Source organism: Nothoprocta perdicaria, unplaced genomic scaffold (genome assembly GCF_003342845.1).
Source record: "Nothoprocta perdicaria isolate Ctin4 unplaced genomic scaffold, notPer1 scaffold_260, whole genome shotgun sequence".
NCBI lineage: Eukaryota > Metazoa > Chordata > Aves > Tinamiformes > Tinamidae > Nothoprocta > Nothoprocta perdicaria.
Window position 1 is genome coordinate 773,776 of NW_020455489.1, and position 22,792 is coordinate 796,567.

The window sequence follows — 22,792 nt, forward strand, 5'->3', positions numbered from 1 at the left end:
CTCTGTCCTATTGCCATTATGAGAATAGAGCTTACAGGGTTGTATGGYATTTGACCTTGTTTGTGTCTTTATCTCGCTCTTGGGATTGTGTCAGAACCTCCCCTGATGTTGGATCGGGACACCGCCACAGTTCACGTCCTTCTCTCCATCAGGCAACTCAACCTGCTCACTGCGACCCTCCTATCTCCCAGTCTRTGTTTCAGGGACACAAAATGTGGCTGTGCCTCGTGGCCCTGTGTTTGGTCCTGGGAGTGAGCCATGCTGTTGTGCCTAAAAGAGCGAGCCATGAGAACCCGGAGCAGTTCATGAACATTGTAAGTTCCTCAGTGGGACCCAACCTTGCATAGTTCAACTGAGCTACAGAGACATATTCTTCATCTTGAGTTTTCTCAATGGTTTGTGCGAGAATGAGGGATGTTGGTGGAAGGTCCTTTCCGGCATAACCTCAAGCCCCATTGGAGGTACATTATTTCTGTCATCTCCAGCAGTAAGGCTTCCTTGCAAAGGCAGGGCATGGCCTCCAGAGGCTTCACTAACACTCTGTACAAATGTTATTTGGAGCCTGGTCTTGTCTTGCCAGTGACAGACCATTGTGTGCTACTGCATGACTCAYGAGGTGTCCCTCTCGACACGGGGAGCTCATGGCCTTCTCAGGGGCCTGACCTATCAGACGACACCACAGGTTTTATTGCTRSCTGTCRTAATAGATGATGAGCAAGGTTTTTCATGTCAGCATGGCTTTTCTTAAATGAGGGTGTTTTTAGGTGTCCTTTGGCTCATCAGATTGTAGTTTACATTTCTTACCATTCCACATGTAGGAGAGATCATTATGGGAACAATGGGGAAAACTGAACATTCTGAGAGTTTGTCACACATGTGCTTTCTTTCCCAGTGTTTGATCTCTCCTTGCAGAGTCAGATAATCCGTTTTCATGGATATCCTAGTGAGGAGCACGAAGTCCTGACAGATGATGGCTATTTCCTCAGCGTGAACCGAATTCCTTATGGCAGAGAGGATGCTGGAAACAGAGGTGGGGCACATTTCTCCCTCTGATGAGCCTGAGAAGGGAGTTAGAAARGGAAGGGGAAGAGGGTAAAGCAAGGAATATTACTGTTCTGGAAACTGCTCTTAATGGTCTGAATTACAACACAATTCCAGGCAATGCTGTGTTGTCAACCTTCCTCTAGACAGCTCGTTTTCCACCTTCCAGAGTTCTTATTGAACGAATATCTTCTATTTATTCTTCCAGGACTAAAGTTACCTGTATTGCTCCAGCATGGCGTGTTCTTAGATGGTACCTCTTGGATTTCCAATTTCCCCAGTACCAGCCTGGCCTTCATCCTCGCAGAYGCAGGATATGACGTTTGGTTAGGGAACAGCAGGGGGAACAGCTGGTCCCGGAGACACCTGAACCTCTCCACTGACCAAGAGGAATTCTGGGATTTCAGGTAAGGAGGCTCATGAGATCAAAGGTTGGGGAATGCGGGCCTCTCACAGCTGCCCGCATGTCCTCACAAGAGTCCGTGCAGCCACGGTAGGTAGATATTTCTATTCCATGGTGGTAGATGCAGGCTCCAAATGAGCACAAGGCCCTCACTCATGCGCCGTGCCAATGGACGCTGGACAAAGTGCCTCCGTGGAAAACTGGAGAGCAATTCCTGCACTTGTTAACCTGAGCAATGCTCTGGGTAGGGAGAGCCCCAGGAGAGGAGAGAAGTASAAGATAKGAGAGCCCATGCTAAGCAGAGTCATATCTTGGTGGTCTGACCTGCAGGCATGAGGTGTCAGCACGCATGAGGCAGGCTCTGACGACCGTGTGTGTGTAGGATGTTACTGTAGTGCACAGAGGACAGGAACGAGGCACCACATCCAGTTTCTCTCCTTGTTTTCCAGTTTCCATGAGATGGCCATATATGACCTCCCAGCAATGATAAACTTCATTCTGCAGAAGACTGGACAGCAGAAGCTGTACTACATTGGCCATTCTCAGGGCAGCTCTATTGGTGAGTGAGAAGAAAAGATCAGGTCTTTGCTTGGTGGCAGGGTGCTGGGATGCCAGGGGAGAAGGGGCAGCTCTGCCTATGGTGTTCCCTGGGGACTTGATGTCCAGGATGCAGTGGATACCGGTCAGGGCAGAGACTTCCCCAAGATTGTGCTCAGCTGCATTGGCCCAAAGAACAGCTTTCTCCACCTGACCAATTCTTCTGCAGAGGGTGGTATTTCAAGTGTCTTGTCCAATGTAGTCCTTAGCTGTTCAGAAGCTGTGTAGTTTCATTTTCTGTTGCKGTCCCCTAAGCAGAAGGTTTGGATTGATGGGTTAGGAGAATGGGTTTGGAGGTGTTTSGATTCAWGTGGTGTTTGCTTGTAGGACTTGGGTGATATCTTGTCATTTTTTTCAGGTTTCGTAGCATTTTCATCTCTGCCACGGATGGCTGAGAAAATTAAAATGTTCTTTGTTTTGGCTCCTGCCTACACTTTACATAATGCAAAAAGTCCGGTATTAAGTCTTTTCTATCTTCCTGATAAACTTTTAAAGGTACGTATTATGTTCTGGTTTTCCCATCATATTTAATTATAGAGTTARCAATTGATAACATAAATGATAAGCAGTTGCCTATGCTGCTGCAGCAAAACTAGCTTGGAGCTCTTACSTCACAGCACTAAATCCTCATGACAGGAAAATATGCAAAATAACAGGTTATCCCTTAGGAATTCCACTAGATGKGTCCTGCTTTCCCATTCCCACTTCTCAGAGACAATGAAGGGCCTCAGCTCGATCACTGGAAGGAACCTGGCTATCGGAGGAGGTACAATATCTCCCCCAGGGGAGAAGGAAAAGGCAGCAATTCCTCCTAAGCCCATTGTAGAAGGGGACTCACAATCACAGAATGGTTAGGCTGGAAGGGATCTCTGGAGATAATCTAGTCCAACACCCCCACTCTCCCTGCATCTACGTAAGTACTCATTCCATCACTGAAGGCTATCAAGTTGAATAAGCATGATTTCCCCATGGAGAATGCATGCTGGTTACCCCTGATCACTTTCTTGTCCTTCATATGCTTAGAAACAACATTCAAGATGAGTTGTTCCTTTACCTTTCCAGGGATGGAGGTGAGGCTGACCGGCCTGTAGTTCCCTGGGTCCTGCTTCTTGCCTTTTTCAAGGATGGCAGTGATAGTAAATGTGATGAAGAAAAGTAATCAACGTCAAATGCCTCTCTCATGGTAAAAGGCAAGGCTTTGAAAGGTGGGAAGACAGATGGGATGAAGGAAACAACGAATATCCCAGGAAAACAGTCTTGTCACAGAATATCCCAGGAAAACAGAATCTTGTCACAGAAATCCTAATCAGGAGGGGTTTCTGAAAAGAGATTAGTATGGAAACAAGAACACTGTGGGAAGCATGTGCTTCTTAACTTGCTCATATTCCACATGCAGGGAAAAATGCATGCCTCAGAGTTGAGCTTTCCCTTCTTTGAACCTTTGGAAAAAATGTGGCGACTTCATGAGCGCATGTGGATCTCCTTCTGAAGACAGAGGGAAAAAAACACTGCTCTTCCTCAAATGACTCCAGCACCCTAGTCTGGGACTGACCTTCACTGTCTTTATCTTGTTGCAGGTGATATTCGGTACAAAAGAGGCATGTTTACTGGGAAGAAAGCAGAGAGCTTCTCTTGCAAAGGCCTGCAGCTGTCAACTGCTCAACAAACTCTGTGCAAATGGACTTTTCCTCGTGGGTGGATTTAACAAGAAGAACTTGAATGCAGTAGGCTTATTATTCTTTGGTTTGGGGTGACCAAATACTGCATGTCATAATGTCATCATATGGCACAAATGTTATAGGTGKCTGAGTTACTCAGCAGTGATACTGTCACGGGTCACGGGCACTGAGGATGAAAATGGTGAAGAAGGAGATAGGAGATGATGTTTTCTTTCAGATCCCTGTTACTTTTTTATTGGCAGCTCAAAACAAATCATAAGCAAAAATGTCTTACCTGAAAGGTTGTACACAATAATTTTAAAGGATTATTTTGCTCTCAGGGCATAATATTGAAAAACAAAGAGCAGTTCTCAGGGCTGTTCACTGTACTGCGTCATTTTAGATCTGAAGAACTACATGTATGAAGAATATAGCTCTGAGAGTCTTTTATAGCAAACCTTCACGGGGCTATCCATATGTTGACAACTCAAAGCTCAATCATCAGCTGTGAAACTCATGGAGATATTGATGACTTGTGAGAGAGAAACTGATTATCTCTATAGCTATTTTCACAGGATCACAGAATGTTCAAGGTTGGAAGGGACCTCTAGAGATCATCTAGTCCAACCTTCCTGCTCAAACACTGGCCACTACTGGGAAGAGCTTGGCCCCCTCCTCCCTACATTCCCCCTTCATGTACACGTAGACATGTTAACATGTCTACATGTTGATCAGATCCCTTCTCAGCCTTCTTTTCTCCAAGCTGAACAGGCCCAGTTCACTCAGTCTCTCCTCATATAAGAGATGTTRCAGTCCCTTCATCATCTTTGTTGCTCTCTGCTGGACCCTCTCTAGGAGCTTCACATCCGTCTTATACTGGGGAGTCCAGAACTGCACACAGTACTCCAGGTGTGGCCTCATCAGAGCTGAGTAGAGGGGCAGGATCCCCTCCATCACCCTGCTGRCAACACTCCTCCTGATGCAGGCCAGGATCCCATTGGCCTTCTTGGCCACGAGGGCACACTGCTGACTCATGGTTAACTTGGTGTCCACCAGGACTCCCAGGTCCCTCTCCATGGAGCTGCTCTCCAGCAGGTCGACCCCTAATCTGTACTGATGCCTGGGGTGATTCCTCCCCAGGTGCAGGACCCTGCACTTGTCCTTATTGAACCTCATGAGGTTCCCCTCTGCCCGACTCTCCAACCTGTCCAGATCCCTCTGGATGGCAGCACAGCCCTCCGGAGTGTCGGCCACTCCACCCAGCTTGGTGTCATCCACAAACTTGCTCAGGGTGCACTCAGTGCCCTCGTCCAGGTCATTGATGAACAAGTTGAACAGGACCGGGCCCAGTATTGACCCCCGGGGGACACCACTGGCCACAGGCCTCCAACTGGACTCGGCCCCATTTATTACCACCCTCTGAGCTCTGACATCCCCTCAATTCTCAATCCACCTCACCGTGCACTCATCCAGACCACTCTCCTGGAGCTTCCGTATGAGGATATCATGGGAGATGGTGTCAAAAGCCTTGCTGAAGTCAAGGTAGACAACATCCATGGCTCTCCCCTCGTCCAGCTGGCCAGTCATCCCATCATAGAAGGCTATTAGGTTCGTCAGACATGACTTCCCCTTGGTGAATCCATGCTGACTACTCCTCAACACCTTCTTCTCCTTCATATGCCTAGAGATACTCTCTAAGATGAACCGCTCCATCACCTTTCCAGGGACAGAGGTGAGGCTGACCGACCTGTAATTGCCCGGTTCCTCCCTCTTGCCCTTTTTGAAGACTGGAGTGACGTTGGCTCTCTTCCAGTCCTCGGGCACCTCCCYTGCTCTCCAGGACCTCTCAAAGATGATGGAGAGAGGCTGAGCAATAACCTCCGCCAATTCCCTCAACACTCTTGGGTGCATCTCATTGGGACCCATAGATTTTTGAGTGGCCAGTTTGTCTAAGCAATCCCTAACCCAATCCTTCTCAACCAGCAGAAGGTCTTCCTCTAGCTCATTTATATCTCTTTCACCTGAGCCCTGCAGTTCATGGGGGGTCGCCTTAGCAGTAAAGACAGAGGCAMAGAAGGCATTTAGTAACTCTGTCTTCTCAGCGTCCTCCGTCACCAAGGCACCCTCCCCATTCAGCAGTGCATTAACATTTTCCCTAGTCTTCCTCTTGCTGCTGACATATTTATGGAAGTCCTTCCTGTTGTCCCTGACATCCCTTGCCAACTCTAGTTCCACACAGGCCTYGGTCTTCCTCGTTGCACATCTGCATTCTCTGACGATATGTCTATATTCTTCGCGTGTGACCTTGCTCTTCTTCCACAAGCTGTACGCTCTTTTTTTTTTTCTCATTAACTTTGCCTAGCAGCTCCTTGCCCATCCATACAGGTCTCCTGCCCCACTTACTCGACTTCTTTCTTGTGGGAATGCATCAATCCTGAGCTTGGAGGAAGTGGTGCTTGAATATTAGCCAGCTTTCCTGGACTCCCTTTCCTTCTAGGACCCTGACCCAGGGGACTGCTCCAAGGAGCTCCCTGAAGAGGTCGAAGTTGGCTCTCTTGAAGCCCAGGGTAGCTATCCTACTTCTTGCCCAGATTTCTCCATGCAGGATGGTGAATTCCAAGATCTCATGGTCAAAACGGAAGTTTTTCCTTCTTGTCACTCAAAGGTGCCCTAATGTATTAATGTCTGTAACTGATAGACCACAGGGTCAATGCACAAAGCATAAGGAGAATAATTCTCTTGTCCTTTGGTACTTTCCCCAATATTCACTGTATCCAGTATTTGGGCAGCCTCAAAGAAGCCAACAAGTAACACGCTGAATGACAATCAAGCGCTTTCGACTGCAACAATAAACAAGTGCTAATTCCTGCCCAAGTAAAGCTTTCTTTTTYCATTTTTACTTTTTCCAGAGCCGAACAGATGTATACATATCACATTTCCCAGACTACACATCTGTCAAAAACTTTATCCACTGGGGCCAGGTAGGAACTCTCCTGTTTGTTGTGCCTGATAGTCTTGGGATTATTCCTGGATAAGTTGGTCCATTAGGTAGCTCAGTTCACTATATGGACAGGTAAGGTAGTGAAAGTGGTGAAATGCTCCCTTTCRACAGTTCCTTCCAAGCCTACAGACATCTTTGATGTCAACTTGACTTTCCACTCTAGACATACTCTATTCAGATGTACKGTCTGTGAGACTCCCTTGCCTGGCCAGCTCCCTTCTTTCCCTTGGACTCCCCAAGGCGCATGCTGGTCCTTTGGGTGGATACCTCTGGGCCAGAGTCTCCTTGGCAAGCAAGGTGACCCTCCAAGGCTACAGAAACCTTTCTCCCTCAAAAGTGACTCAGGAAGTACTGGAAGCCAAGATTTGGGCAATGTCCAAACCATGCTAATTCCCCAGGGCAGGAAGGGGGCATGAACATTTCAGAGGCCCTTGGAAAAGGTTGAGTGYGTGACTACCACTGCAAAAAYCCAATGCCAAACACAAAGCACAGCAGAGGGAGGGAAAAAGGCAACAAGTTCAGCTGAATTTGTCCAGTGTCCATCTGCTTCCTCATGCTGTTAATTCTTTGCCTCTGTTTCACAGACTGCCAAGACCGGGGAGTTCAAGCAGTTTGACTATGGGAAGAAGAACCAGGAGAAATACCACCAGGTGGGCTGAGGACTTGTGAGGGTGAACTAGGGAGTGAAGAGCAGAGAAGAGGGCTGGGTTGACTGAGATTGGGAGGAAGGTGCCCTACACATTGTGCACTTCGGCAACTAGCATACTTGTTCTCTCAGTGGCTGGGTCCTCCATCAGAGGACAGTCGTTCTACTCTCCATTTAGGCTTGCTCATCCCAATCGCACCTTSTGGGATTTTGTCTGCCCCTGATGGAAAGCATCCCAAGGGGATCTTGCAGAACTCACATGCTGTGTCTCCCTTTCTCTCTGGTTTCTAAAAATATGCCCCAGGATATGAATACTCTGTTGGCTTCCACAGCTATCCTGAGGGAGGAAGAGATAGACTTTCAGCAGCTCTGATGACACCAACCGACACCTTATTATTTTTATTTGAAATAACCKGACTTTCTCTTCTTTTCCCCAAGCCCTCACCTCCTTTTTACAGGATAGAAGACATGACCGTGCCGACAGCCCTGTGGAGTGGTGGGCAAGATTGGGCTACCCCTACTATAGAGACGAAACGCTTGCTCCCTCGCATTCCTAACCTCATTCACCACGARCACTTCCCTGATTGGAACCACTTGGATCACATCTGGGGTCTAGATGCCCCTCAGCGCATGTACAGGAAGATCATTGATCTGATGGAGAAAAGTCAATGAAACCTTCTTATTTTCCCCTGGATGAAAGAGTCACTCATTCCCACCCGCTAGGGACAACTGGTTTTGTCTGAGGACTATCACTMTGATTTTTTTCTTCCTTTCAACYTCTCTTACTAGTCTTTWCTGTGCTGACCTAGYGTGTTAAACRCGGTAATTCAATTTTTGCCTGTCCCTGCTGTTTTATCTACATTACTTCTTCCTGGTGTGCAGTAAATRTTTTTTGGGGTGGGGTGGGGAGAAAAGGGGCATATTTAAATAAGAAACATCTGCAYTACCACCRAGGTCTGACTCATTCAATCCTTCCTTGGTAGGCACCACCAGAATCGTGCTTTGACTCTATTACTGCAGGCTAGATGCCCCTAGCTTCTTCCTGGAAGCCCGTCTCTTGATTTTACAAGCACCTCTCCAGACTCTCATGTCATATCCAGTGTCCCTCTGGGACACTGGAAGAGGCAGACAGGGCACTTTCAAAGTATASTGGCTGTCCCCAGGCTGAAGGAGGAGAGCAGGAAATGCAAGCAGCACATCATCAGGGCCACCACATGGGAATGTGAATGGGGAGCAAGGAAATAAAGACATTTCTAAGAGACCTAAATGCTGCTACCATGGAAGATCTGACAAGGAGGAGAAGGAGCATAAAGTGGTGCCCATTTCTGCCCATGAGTGAGCAGATTTCTTGTAGGCTGGGTTCTATCAAGGCAAGTCACCAGGTGATAACTCAGAGACATCTGTTGGCCCCAGAGATCAGATGGACAGGGCTAAGGGCTCCAGGGTGTACCTAGAGGGAAAGCTTGCCCCCTGCTCCTCTCAACCCCAAAGCGTACATTCTTGTGGAGGATGGACAGGCACATCTACAGCAGTCTCTGGAAGTCAGGTCAGGATGAAGGGAAGGTCCCCTTGCACGGATTGGTGTTTCCACATGCTTCCCTGTCCAGTCTCCAGGGTTCTGGGCCTCTTAGTTTGGGAATGTCTCATTGAAACCATCCAAAATTTTGGGTACCCCTTGTTCTGAACCCATGAAACACTGTCATGGTTGACAGTGAACTGGCAGTTCTGAGTCACTTATYGTCCCTGCAAAAATCCTATCCAGATGCAGAGGCCCCAAAGCTGCTCTTCCATGACATCTTAGACATGTGGCATGAATCTAACTTTCTGGTTTCCTTGCTCTCAGAAAAACTGTTCTCCTTCAAAGTGAATACTTATCCCCTAGTCATGCCACGACCATAAAAATAAGTCACTTTCCACCCCTCCTTCAACTGAACTCACATCCCAGAGTTGATGTTAAATTTCTAGACTAAAATTTCAGTCCCAAATAGCTTCTTATCAAATCGTTATAATGTGAATGCGTCACAACTGAAGAGAGACTGCAACTTCAGAGCTGAAGACACTTCCCAATTAGAAGAAGTGCTTGTGAAGGAAGATGTTTCTGAGGGTGACAATGAGTGTTTGTTAATGCAGATGTGTTCTTCAAGCCACCTTCAAGTTTTTCATTGAAGGAGGGAGATGCTCAAAGTGCCAGCAGGAGCTGTGCAGGAAGGCTCTTGGTTTCCACTGGCAGAGAGATTCAGACATGAGAGGGTGCTTGGAAAGGAGGTTGTAATGCCCCGAGTTACCACACACAGCCTAGGACTTGGACGTACCTCGCCTCTGGCAGTGAGGTACAAGCACYACCATAGTGTTCCCCAAGTGAAGAGTCAGAGTTAGGCTGTGATGCGCGTGTTTATTGCAAACTATAGTCACAGAGGGCATCCAGAAGTTACATGGTTACATTCAACCCATCAAATGAGCATGGAATAGACTKATAGGAGATATTACAAGAAAAGGAAAAGCAGAATGATGGTCCTCACAGAAAGCTGGTCTCCCACGGGTATGGGCATCAGTGGCCCCTSCATATGGTATCACATGGAGTATTCATGGATTCTTCTTCATCAGATCAACAATCTTTCTGTACATGCGCTGAGGGGCATCCTGGCCCCAGTGGTGGTCAAAGTGGTTCCAGTCAGGGAAGTGCTCGTGACGAATGAGGTTAGTGATGCGGGGCAGCAGGCGCTCGGTCTCTGCAGGGGGATTCACCCAGTCCTGCCCGCCGCTCCACAGGGCCGTCGGCACAGTCATGTTTTCTATCATGTAAAAAGGAGGGGTGGACTGGGGAGAAGAAAATGTCAGGGGTTAGAATACTATTGGTTCCAGTGAAAGGAAGATACTGTCTATCAGCATCCAGGAGGAAAGACCAGCCACAATGGACTCCCAGTTGCTCCAGACCCTCATGGAGGAGGCTTCCCTGTGCCCATAGCAGTGAGTCGGGATGATCAGAATGGCTGTCCTCTGATGGAGGACCCAGCCACGGAGGGAATAACAAGGGAATAACTGGACCATGGAAGGGCTCCATCACACTCTCAGTTCTCCCCAGTTTATCCTCACAAGTCCTCAGCCCACCTGGTTGTATTTCTCCTGGTTCTTCTCCCCGTAGTCAAACTGCTTGAACTCCCCAGTCTTGGCAGTCTGCAAGGCAGAGGCAAAGAATTAACAGTGTGAGGGTGATGGCCTGGGATTAGCCCCACCATGAGGAAAGGACCAAGTGCAAGACTCTGCCCCATTGCTGGGGTGGTTGTTTGCTGCTTGCTGTCCTGCAAGTTGTCCATTACCTGGGACAGAAGCAGGTATTTGGGTGGCTTTACCTTGATCAGCCAGAGACATCTGTGGCTTTTGAGACATTTTGACTAGCACTTAAAAGAATTGCTTTTATTGGCCTTAATTTTATTGGCCTTTTACCTTCTCATCTGACTCCCGGGTGAGTGAAGCAGCATGATAAAATATCATATGCATGAATTAAAAATGGTTTCCAGGTCATTATAAAATCAGACTCTGTACCTGTCCCCAGTGGAGAAGAGTTTTTACTGAAGTGTAGTCTGGAAAGTGTGCTAAGTATACATCCAGTCGGTTCTGCAGTTAAAAAAATATATATATAAATATATTTCTAAGTGATTTGAGAATGAAGAAAATCTGTGAAAATTCCATCTTATAATTGCAATTGATATTTTTTTCAGATGCTCTACCAACATTTTTCTGTTCGGAGTTGGATAGATTGTGAACTTAAACCAGCTAACTAGTCAATTAAAATAGAAATACGTCCAGTCCAGTCTTTTTTTTTTTTTTTTTAAACTATTATTCTCTTTAAATTTGTCCCAGAAAATGAGGCAGGAGCTCACATCCTTTTGCAGACACAATGAAAACTGTTTCTTTAGCTATATTAGATTTAGCTATTCTAAAACTAAAGTAAAAATTTTAGCAATAGCACTTGGGAATAGTTCAAACCTCAATATAGTGAACAACACCACAGCCTTGAACAATGTTTTTATGACTAATTTATTTATTTATTTTTATTCTTGTGTATTATTTCTTATCCACGCCTTACTAGCTATGCAAATCCTACACTCAAATATAAAATCATCTTATGGCAAGAAAGATATTCAGACCAGGGAACTACAATAAAATCCCTCCCTGAAGTTGCTCACTCTGGCATCTAAAAGCATTTGGTGATGATTTCATCATCATGGTATGAACCATGAACTGTTCTATTAACCTTGTCTTGGTATCACTGGAAAGCAAATGACATGTAGCCCCCTTTTTAAAGCTCTCCCATAGAGAAAAAGATGAAGTATATACATTAGTAGATCTCATATCCATGATAAGGAAATTAATATCACCTCTCAAAGAGATTATAGTTATAGAAGAGGTGTATAAACCAAGGAAAAGATTCATGTGACTTTGCAAATTAAGTCAGGTCTCATGAGCATGTGGATAAGACAGCACCTGTTGAAAGATTTTATCAAGTTTGCCACCAAAAGGCTCTGAGAGATCTTACTCTGACATAGATACATGACTCCATCAAAGGTTATGAGAAAATGGTTAAGATGGACAGTTTGTTTTTTATTATTTGAAATTACTGATTTTTTTTCATATTCTTTATGCACAACACTATAGATTAAAGTCGGTGGCATCTTTAGTTATCCAGTTATTTCTAGATGAAAAGCACAAGGGAATTTGGAAATGGGCCTGGGTGACTTGCTGTAAAGCAGCAAGACTAATATACCTACCAGATTTAAGTTCTTCTTATTATATCCACCAATAAGAAAAATCTCATTTTCACAAACTTTGCCAGTTACCAGATTGCTGCACAGCTTGGCAAGAGCAGCTCTCTCGTTCATTCCCACCAGAGTCAGTTGTTTTCTTCCAAATAACACCTGTAAAAGCACAGGAGTCTCATCTTCCATTTCAAGAAAAATATCCTTTTTGTTTATCTAAGGTTGAGACAGGATTTCGGTGTGGTTGGAAGATCTGCATTTTGCAGGCTTCTCTGTCCTAGGGTATAATCTCCATTTATGGATGTTCCTTAGGTGAAATATGTCCATGAAGAGCGTCAGCTCCCCTTCCAAATTCGTTTCCAGCTCCTGTCAGCAAAAGGTGAAACTGGAGCACTGTGGGGCTCTTGCATGCACTTGCTTGGCTGGATACCTGGAGTTATGAGTGATTTCAACGAGTTAAAACATAAATGCTAAAGACAGAGACATCTGGGTATTTCCATCAGTTTCACTTTTCTCTTGGTTTTCACTAAATCAGTAACAATAGATATAATAATAAAACATAAGCAAATAACATACCTTTAGTAGTGTGTCTGGTAAAAATGCAAGTTTTAAAACAGGACCTTTAACTTGGTGAAAAGTGTACAGAGGAGCCAAACCAAAGAACAACTTGATCTTCTCAGCCAGCTGTGGCATGCTCGAAAATGCTATGAAACCTGAAAAACAAGAGATCACAACAACCAGCCAAGCAGTGAAGACATCAGTGTGGCCTATGTCCCAATACTTGGTCTAAGTAAGGAAATCACAGATCTGAGTGCTGACTGAATTTCCTTTGTGGTTAGAAAAGAAGMCTGGAGCTGGAAGTTGCTGGCTCCTTGATTTGATGAGCAGCTCAGGGCTAAGGTAGAGGGAAAAATAAAAATATCTTCCTAGGTAAAATGAACTTCTTAAGGGAAAAATGGATAAGTGGGGTGCCTGAGCAGGGAAAAGACATGAAAATCCTGCGCAGGGAAAAGACATGAAAATGCACAAACACTGCTAGTTGTAGTTTCCCATTAACATTTCTCCTTTGCTGAGAGAGATTTGGCAAAGCTCACCCTAGTCAGTTTGGCCAAGTGTGGCCAAAGCTGAACCTCTTAAAGTCACATGGGCCATCTGAGTATGACAAACTCTCTTCATCAAGTGATACAACCTACTGTAGCTAGGATGTTGCCCATGTAGCGAACTCCAGTTGGTCTGGAGACTCCAGTTCAGGAGATCCTCCAGCCTGAGCCTGACCATGATCCTGAGATGTTGCTGCTCAAAGGTCCACAGAGAGATAGATCCAAACCCACATTAGGCCTTGGCTTTCCAAGGGCCAACACAGCAGAGCACAATCTTGGGGAAGTCTCTGCCCTGACCGGTATCCACTGCRTCCTGGACATCAAGTCCCCAGGGAACACCATAGGCAGAGCTGCCCCTTCTCCCTTTTCATCCCAGCACCCTGCCACCAAGGAAAGTCCTGATCTTTTCTTCTCACTCACCAAGAGAATTGCCTTGAGCATGGCCAATGTAGTACAGCTTTTGCTGTCCAGTCTTCTGCAGAATGAAGTTTATCATTGCTGGGAGGTCATATATGGCCATCTCATGGAAACTGGAAAACAAGGAGAGAAACTGGATGTGGTGCCTCGTTCCTGTCCTCTGTGCACTACAGTAACATCCTMCCCACACATGGCCATCAGAGGCTGCCTCATGCGTGCTGACACCTCATGCCTGCAGGTCAGACCACCAAGATATGACTCTGCTTAGCATGGGCTCTCATATCTTCTACTTCTCTCCTTCTCTCCTGGGGCTCTCCCTACTCAGAGCATTGCTCAGGTTAACAAGTGCAGGRATTGCTCTCCAGTTTTCCACGGAGGCACTTTGTCCAGTGTCCATTGGCACGGCGCATGAGTGAGGGCCTTGTGCTCATTTGGAGCCTGCATCTACCACCATGGAATAGAAATATCTACCTACCGTGGCTGCACGGACTCTTGTGAGGACATGTGGGCAGCTGTGAGAGGCCCGCATTCCCCAACCTTTGATCTCATGAGCCTCCTTACCTGAAATCCCAGAATTCCTCTTGGTCRGTGGAGAGGTTCAGGTGTCTCCGGGACCAGCTGTTCCCCCTGTTGTTCCCTAACCAAACGTCATATCCTGCGTCTGCGAGGATGAAGGCCARGCTGGTACTGGGGAGGTTGTCCACCCAGTCGCCACCATCTAAACTAAAGCCATGTACTATCAACACTGGGGACCTGGGTCCTGAAAGAGAAAGCACTGAGTTTGTCATGCAAACAAACAAATAAAACAGCAAAGCAGTTTGGAAGAATAATGGTCTCTTCTACCCCAGTAACTTTTTTCTTTCTTTCTGTGGGTTGTACTTTAAATATTGTCTTATAATGCGAGATGAGAATGACAAGCTGTCCCTTCAAAAAAAACTCTTATGGCTCTTCCAACTTCAGAAAAGCTTTTAAAGACATAAAAATTGAAACTGGTCCCTGTAACACTCTTCAGCTACTTGTAAGGTCATAGCTTTACTCAGCCTTTAGTTGTTTGTGAACTGAAACTGAGTCTACCTGTGTTCCTCGCATCCCCTCTGCCGTGAGGAATGCGGTTCATAGTGAGAAAATAGCTATCTTCTGTCAATACTTCATATTCCTCATTGGGATACGCATGGAAATTGATCTTCTGGCTCTGTCAGGAGAGAAGATAGATGGATGAGAATGACTTTGTGGTTTCCATCATACATATCTGCTCTAAGACTGACAACACCTACAGCCATCTGGGCTGTCTTGTGGCATCTTCACATGCACATGGTATACGAAGTCTCAGTAGCACTAGAAGAAGGCTGGAGGCTGACCCTATTTCAGGATGAGGGCATGAAGTGTGTTGCAGTACTGCAAAAGTAGGTGCATAATGGACTTGTACATCAAGACAAGCTGGGGGCTATGCCTTCCCCAAGGAAGTCTCAATGGAGATGCCTGAGGCAATGTACTTATGATGGGCCTTAAGGGCATGCAGTAGAGGACATCACACTATCAATCTCCATCCTCACACAAACCGCTGAGAAAGCCCAGGATGATAAACAGATCATCATGACTCACTGAACTATACTATGATGCAGAGTTGGGTTTACACCAAGGAACTTACTATGTTCATGAACTGCTCCGGGTTCTCATGGCTCGYTCTTTTAAGCACAACAGCATCACTCACTCCCAGGACCAAACACAGGGCCACGAGGCACAGCCACATCTTGCGTCCTTGTAATACAGCCTGGAAGATAGCGGGGTAGCAGTGAGCAGGATGAGCTGCTTGGTGGAGAGAAGTGAACTGTGGTGGGCACAGAGAGTGGAGCACAGAGCTGGTGAGAGGAGGACATTGGAGTCACCTCCCTGCACCCTCTCTCTCATCTTCATGCTCCTGCCCAGGGTGGTGAATACACTCGATGCGCTAACAGACTTCATTAAGTTCAAGGTCTTTTGGTAGTGCCTCCATGACATGATGCTGCAGAGCAATGCAGGTTTTTTAGCCTTACTCCAGCAAAGGGTGCTTTGGCAACAAACTCTGAGTTTCCTGGAAGCATGAGGAAGGATGGAAAGGAAGAAGGAAGGCAGCTCACATGCACATGTATACAGGCAAGACAGCACACTGCACCTGGGGGGATCAGATACAGCCCAAATTACCAATATGATTGGTAGATGTCAAACAGACTCACTCTACCGAAGTTACTACTAGATGTCTTTTTCTGCCATTTTCTGGTTGCAAAACTCACACTGCGTTTTCATTCTGATTATATTTTTCTGTAGAGCTGATGCACATCACTTTGAAGATACATTTTTTCTTTGATGGAGTGAACGATTATACTTACATTCTATTTCTCGTGTAGTTTTGTTTTGTTTTTCTTTTGTTTTATTTTTTTTTAAGATAATGTAAAACACCTCTAAGAGTTTGATAGTAATTTAAAGTTAGTATTGATTCCTTGGCTGGAGGGTTTCATGTTCTGTGGCATCCCTTGACTTACCTTTAAATAATCATGTTCTGATCCTAACCATAGATATATGAGATGTCAAAAATTGCAAAAGACCATCAAATCTGCTTTAAAATGCCATGGCAAGACAACCTGCCTCCRCACCTTTGTCAGAAATTGTTCCTAAATGATCTAGTGGAGCCCATGAGCCCAGTACCACTTTCAGCCAACTAGTCTGAGGTTTACCTGTTTGCTCTGGTAAACCTCTCTGTGCTAAAGCAGATGATATAACAGGGGACAAAAAAGGCACAACTGTAGCTTGAGATGTTCAGCTTGGATGTCATGACACCAGAGGACAGTGCTGTGCATTGCAGAGGTATGGATCTACACCTTAGTTTTCAAAGTTTGGCTAGACAAACCCAAGGTTGGTTTAGGACTGGTGGCAACACCACTCTGAATAAGAAGGTGGACCAAAGCCCGTGCGGAGGTCCCCTCCAAACAGACCACTGACCTAGGATGAACCTGGACAGACCAGTCTTTCTCCATGCTCAGGACAGAACRGGCTCCATCCCTGCAGCACTTGGCTGCAGAAAATTGGTAAATAGGATATAGCACTGTGGTTTCTGTGGATCATACCTAGCTCATGACTCTTGTATACTTTGTGATGAGGATTCCTCCACCTAGTCCCCCCTCATCCAACTCCTGAGAAGTGGCCGCAGGAAAAATTGCTAAGATTTCCTATACATCTCGGATGCTCCCACCGTAACTGAAGACTCTACTGCCTATGCCAACATCATCGATATATTATGACAGCCAGGACCTTTTAAAACCTATGCCACAAAGCCCATATGAGATATACGTTCCTAGGTCATGACAGCACTGACAAACACACACAGACCACTTTCAGAAGAGAATTCCTCCTGTATCCCAATAGAATAAAGATTCTACTGGCAAAGGAGGAAGGAAAGTTGTTAGTCACTCTGTATACCAGAGCCTACACCTGGATGCCCACCTCCTCCTGGCAGGCACATGTACGTAAAGCCATGATTCAGGCATGCTGAAGCATCAGCATTTCTTGACCATGGCCTTTATCTCAGATGCAGTGTGTTCTGGACTCTCCAAGTCAGCTGTGGGTCCTCACAGCATCTGTGCTCAAAGTATGTACCAGAGCACATCAACGAAATCAATGAACTGAGAGGTGTCCAAGATTGTGCCAGTGCCTACCCCATGGATAGCATGTCTTGATAGCTAGACCCTAAATTGCTGAATGTAGCAGGAAACTGTTGCTCAGCTACAAGTCCCTGGGTATAGGCAAGCAGGACAGAGATGATCATTACTCTCTCTTGGAGATGTTTTCCTCCAGGGATAGCCTCTGGGCAATCCAACCAGGAYAAAGTTATTGGTGTGGGGATGCCCTTGTCCCCTCCACATGGTCAAACCAGAAGGAAGATCATCAGACTCCCAGAGATGTCAAACCAAAGTCATGAATTTGCAGCATCCCCTCATCTCAGTGGGAAGTATCAAAGCTCACAATCACCACCAAATGCAGACGCAGAACTGCAAGGCAGACTTTACAAGAAAATTTTAACTATGATGGAGAAAAGAATGCCTGGATTCTCCATGCTTTTCTCTAGAAGCTTAAAATGAATGATCAGATCTATACTCAAGCCTCTAAAGTGAGTTGGTTACCTTTATTTCACCAACAGCCTGAGTTAGAAGAACAGCACGCATTACAAACCAGACCTATTGTTCCAGGTGCATCCATGCAGTCAAAAAGGACAGCAGGAGTGAGAAAACAAGTCCTCTTGGCTTATAAAGAGAGGTCACAAAGAGAGTGAGACTTGTCCATCAAACATCTGAGAGCCTCATGTCTCTCCAGTCATGCTGTCTGCTCCTCCTCCTCAACCCTGTAATTCAGATTTGGTGTCCTGAACCTCAGGAAGTACAGGAGCAAGATACCACTATTTATCCTTAAGCTAGATAATGTGCTATTGGGCAATGTTGCTATCATGAGGAACACCGAGACCTTGTGGCACAGGTGGTGTGGGAGATGCTTTTATGAAATACCTWATTATAGTGACTGCAGCCTCTTTCCTTTGTTGTAATACAAAGTGCAAGGTGCTCTGAGGCAGCCAGGCATGCTTAGGTTGCTCACCTGACTTTTCTGCTAAAAAATTGGCAATGAATGTCAACAAGCACAGAGACAGATACTTTCATAAACTCAAATGCATAGAGAGGGTAACACAACCATGTAGGAGTTAAAGGGGAAGACGAAAGGAGACAGAAGCACCAGTTTCATGCAACATTGGCCATATGACTTATATTGATATGGAAATCCAAAGAGTGCATGGCAGATCTTGTGGGCAGACATGACAACCAGATCTCAGCAGTGGTTCTGCATCTTGTTGCAGGTCTTCCAGGAAACAGTCACAGACCTGCCAGCACTCCTTGAAGAGCAATGGTGTTGAGAAGGGACCTCCAGCGTCTGCAGTCCAGCCTCTAGTTTACAACAAGACTGCCACCAGTGCCAAGCCAGGGCTATCATGGCTCTGAGACAGACTTTTGGGCAGAAAAGGCACAAGCACCTGCTGACAAACCAGTCCACAGGGAGCTCTGGGTCAGTATGGCCAAAGTTCATAGGCCCTAGGATAATGTCTTTGACCTTGAGCAGTTCTGGGCATCCAAGCATGGTCAGCTCCCCTGGCATCCTATCCCTACACCAGAGTAGCTGCAGTCAGAAGGTTCTCCCCACCTAAGTCCKCAGATGTCTGAATCAGGCTTCACTACTCTGTTCAAGGGCTCAGACCTACTGGGAGTTYGGTGCCTTGTGCAACTTCTTCATAGATGGACAATTAGCACAGCTTTCACTCTGGACTCCTACTCCTTGAAACAATTCCTTTGAAAAGCAGTGTGGAAACATCCTCCTTGAAACACATTGTGGAAAAACCTKCCCAGCAGTAAAGTTTCTGCACTCCAAGATGGACATGGGGCTGCATTCTGTTTGCTTGGTCAACCTTTATGGCTTTGCTTTTAAACAAAACAGAGAGAACTCTGAGAAATGAGCCAGCACTTCTTCAGGTGGCAACTGCTTTGGTCAAAGCTAGTACATGACTTGCCCGTTTCAGTTTAGTCACTAGTATTTCACAGAATGCTTGAGGTTGGAAGGGACCTCTGCAGATCATCTTGCCCAACGCCTCTCCTCAGGCAGGCTCACCTACAGCAAGTTGCATGGTATTGTTTCCAGGTGGCTTTGGAATATCTCCAAGAAAGGGCACTCTACAACCTCTCTAGACAACCAGTGCTCTGCTGCCCTCATGGTAAAGAAGTTTTTCCTCATGTTCAGTTTGTAATCCTATTTCTAGGAAGCACTGAAAACAGTCTGGAGCCATTCTCTCTACACCCTCCCTTCAGATATTTATACACCTTGATAAATTTTCCCCTCAGCCTTCCCCAAGCTAAACAGTCATAGAAGAATATAAGTAGATAGGCAGATTTGGATTTCTGTTTCATATCAGCCTAAAGCTAAATAAGGTCAGAAGTACTGGCCATAAATAGGATATCTGAGAACCCTCTCCCAGTCAGAAGGATATCAGGATGCTACAGCCAGAGCACAGTGCTCCTGCCTTGTGCTTACTCATCCCTGGGCATTTATTGTCAGCCACTACTGGAGTCATAACTACCTTGATGATGCCTTTTATTTCAACCTGCTTTGGGCTGTAACTTTAATAGAGGCATAGAAATTAAACAAAGTTTCCTCCTGCCRGTGGATTATGCAAGTCCTGAAAACCACATTTCTGACCGGAGATTCTTAGTGCATTGATTTGAAGACGCAGCAACAGTGTATCGCCAACATGAGGTCTTCACCAGACAATTGGTAAGGGCTTGAGGACCTTTGTAGGCACTTCCAAGTGCAGAGTCTCTGATGAAATAGGTTGTCTGGATTATAAAAGTGTCTAAATCAGAACTGAAGTTGAACCCACCCATTTCCCAGYGCAGTCAGTTGATACACTGTCATGATGAATTATTCCCAGATCCAAACCAGACATACTGGAGGAGTCCTTCCATGTTCTTCACAGCAAAGAGCTGTCTGGATTCAGGGAAGGCTCAGAAGCAGAGATCACTGTGGTTTTTCTTTATCATGGTCACCCCTCACTGGCTCTTCTCTCACTTCAGCTTTCCTGCCTTAAGCCCGCTCAAGTTTGCGTGTTGTGTTATGCCTTAGTAGCAGACTTTGTGTCAAGAAATCATTCAAGGACTTGGATCCATGTTGCAAGAAAATAAATGTATTGCAGATAGTTGCCCCAAAGTGGGTTTAAGCCATGCTCAGGTGAGCCACTTGCTTTTCCCTATAGCCAGGTTCCCTAGCATGGATATTTTACCCGGCATGGAGATTTCACATGAAGGAGGTGGCAGAGGGCTGTCTTGAGATCTTCTGGGGTGCACAGCCCTGCAGAGACYATGCTTTCATACGGGAGTTTAACAAGTTTTGCAAGGGTTTAACAAGGGTTACGAAATCTTTGTGTGGAAGATGGTTATTGAGGAATAGAGCCAGAGGGCCAGAGACCCTGAGTCCATGCTGTCCTTGGGAGGGTTGTCTTCACTATAGGGTTATTAGAGAGGGTTGGATGAGAAGCAGGTTTCTGCGTTAAGGTTGAGCAATGTTCCCCAAGCTATTAACCACCCTATGTGTAACTGAGATGTAGAGAGACCTTGAAGCAGAGTAGAGCAAAAGCCAACAACTCAAATACCAGAACATCTCCTGATTGAGGAAGATATATCTRTATCTCAGATAAAATTGCAACTTCTTTAAAGACTGGGGCTTCGATTCCAGTCCTGATGCTGGAACCTTCTCTCTCCTTGAATAAGGGTACTAGCACAAAGTCCTGCATTCACTGAGAAATCAAGCAGCCCATTCACCATTTGGAAAGCACTCCATTTTACTCGTCAATATGCTCTGCTGCCATTTGTGGAATGCTATCAAAAGTAGCACATTTTACTCTTACTCTGCTGCAGTGACTGTAGGCCATAGATATCTCCTGCTCCAARCTCCCATAGACCAAGCTAATCAGCAATTCCAGGATGAATAATATAACCATAAGGAGGGATAATTTCACCGTAATATCACTATCATCTGGAAGGGATAATATCAGAGGGATACAGGAAGGGAGARGAGTCACCTTAACAGAAGATCAAGTAAGGCATAGACCACTGGTAATTCTCTTAAGGCAGTATTGCCAGTAATCAGAACATTTCCTCTGTGGACATGAAATGTTTCTGGTTTGGCTTTTGGCTTTTACCAGCAGAATTATTGTTTGCTTGTTTGTTTTCTTAAATTGAAATGTTCAGGTGAAAGAGCAGGATGAGGCACTAACCTCCTATTRTGTCTGTATGGTGTAAAGTACCCAGTAGCAAGGAAAATCACCCAATATATTTCAGGCATTCATCCCATGAAGTATGCAACGTGAGTATCACTAGGTGTGTCATAACGTGGCTGTGTCATGATGTCTAATGTCCTAAGGAGGAGTAGACATCCAGYGGTGTTTTAGGTGGATCAAGAGTGGCCACATTTCCCTCACAGGTTCCCAAGAACCTGCCAGGCAGCCGCATCTGCCTGCTGGCTGCATTCAGGTGCCCACCACTGCTGAACAGCTGTATTTGGCTTCACTTCTCAGTCATCCTGTCCTTGAGRCTCACAGAAGCATGAAACAGGGCTCATGATTGAGCAGGACTCTGAAGGAGCATCAACCCAGCACAGAGCCGTGGGGTTGAGGAGATTGTGAAAGACCCTGAAGAAACTGAGAAACAGCAGAGGACTCAGAGATGGAGATCTCAGGCTACTGAGATGCCAGTGCTTTTGCTGTCATCTCATCTGCAGGGCTGGAAGACATAGCAAACACCTTGAATCTTGCTCCTTCCCACCCACAGTCCAACTACTCTGCAGACTCAGGATGAAATCTTGCAAGGCTCCATCTCAGCACTGAGGTCCAACAGTTGTAATGAGTCCGGTGGGGCTTGCTCCCCTCCAGCACATCATTCATATTAAATCTTTCCCAGAGTTAGAGCCAGCAGTGCTCAGCCTAGCCTAGTCAAAGCTAAACTTGACTTGTCAAGGTTTCGGCTCCACACAAAAGCCTGATCCTCAGGTATGTCCAGGAGCCTGTGCACAGCAGGGACCCTGTGCTCTTCAGTGACCCATGGATACAGGGAGGGTACGTCAAGACAATGCCTTCTTGCTTTCCAGAAGTAGCATCCAAGGAAAAGCTGATCACCATGACCTGACACCTATGAAGGATTAATTTGTTAAACCATCAGGAGACATGCTGGCAAGACATAGCTGCTAACTCCCACCCAYAGGGAGCAGATAGTTAGTCCCTATTTATTAGTCACTATTTATTGAGGAACATGTTCATAAATACTGACGACTTCTTTCATATCAGCCACTAGATTGTAAGGAAAGCAGTAAAGAATGGCACTGCAAGCTGATCAGCTCACCCCTACCAAGAGGGGACTGCTAGTCACAGGTATGTTAGGTCATAGGTATGCTAGTCGCATGCTCTGGTATGCACAAATATGAGGTTCTCAGAGCTGTTGGGGTCATTTTGGTTACATGACACCATGCTATGGCACTTCCTGTGAGATTTCCTGGAGCAGAGGATGAGAGTGGTACACCAAGAGAGGAAATGCCCTGAGCACATTTCCTAGCAACC

At 45.9% G+C, this 22,792-nt stretch overlaps 2 protein-coding genes across 2 annotated transcripts; one reads left to right on the top strand and one right to left on the bottom strand.

The window, feature by feature from the left end:
• The first annotated feature begins 215 nt into the window (after window positions 1–215).
• LOC112948439 (lipase member M-like) lies at window positions 216–8,018 on the top strand. The gene is made up of 9 exons (XM_026040680.1): window positions 216–314; window positions 913–1,030; window positions 1,250–1,448; window positions 1,894–2,003; window positions 2,400–2,536; window positions 3,619–3,765; window positions 6,609–6,680; window positions 7,285–7,350; window positions 7,785–8,018. Exons 1-9 carry the CDS (start codon window positions 306–308, stop codon window positions 8,016–8,018), a joined length of 1,092 nt encoding a protein of 363 aa, XP_025896465.1. The 5' UTR covers window positions 216–305.
• A 1,911-nt stretch (window positions 8,019–9,929) lies between these two features.
• On the bottom strand, window positions 9,930–15,370 carry LOC112948441 (lipase member M-like). The gene is made up of 9 exons (XM_026040681.1): window positions 15,269–15,370; window positions 14,695–14,812; window positions 14,182–14,380; window positions 13,624–13,733; window positions 12,680–12,816; window positions 12,116–12,262; window positions 10,890–10,961; window positions 10,455–10,520; window positions 9,930–10,163 (listed from the first exon to the last, which is right to left on the bottom strand). Exons 1-9 carry the CDS (start codon window positions 15,368–15,370, stop codon window positions 9,930–9,932), a joined length of 1,185 nt encoding a protein of 394 aa, XP_025896466.1.
• Window positions 15,371–22,792: the final 7,422 nt, after the last annotated feature.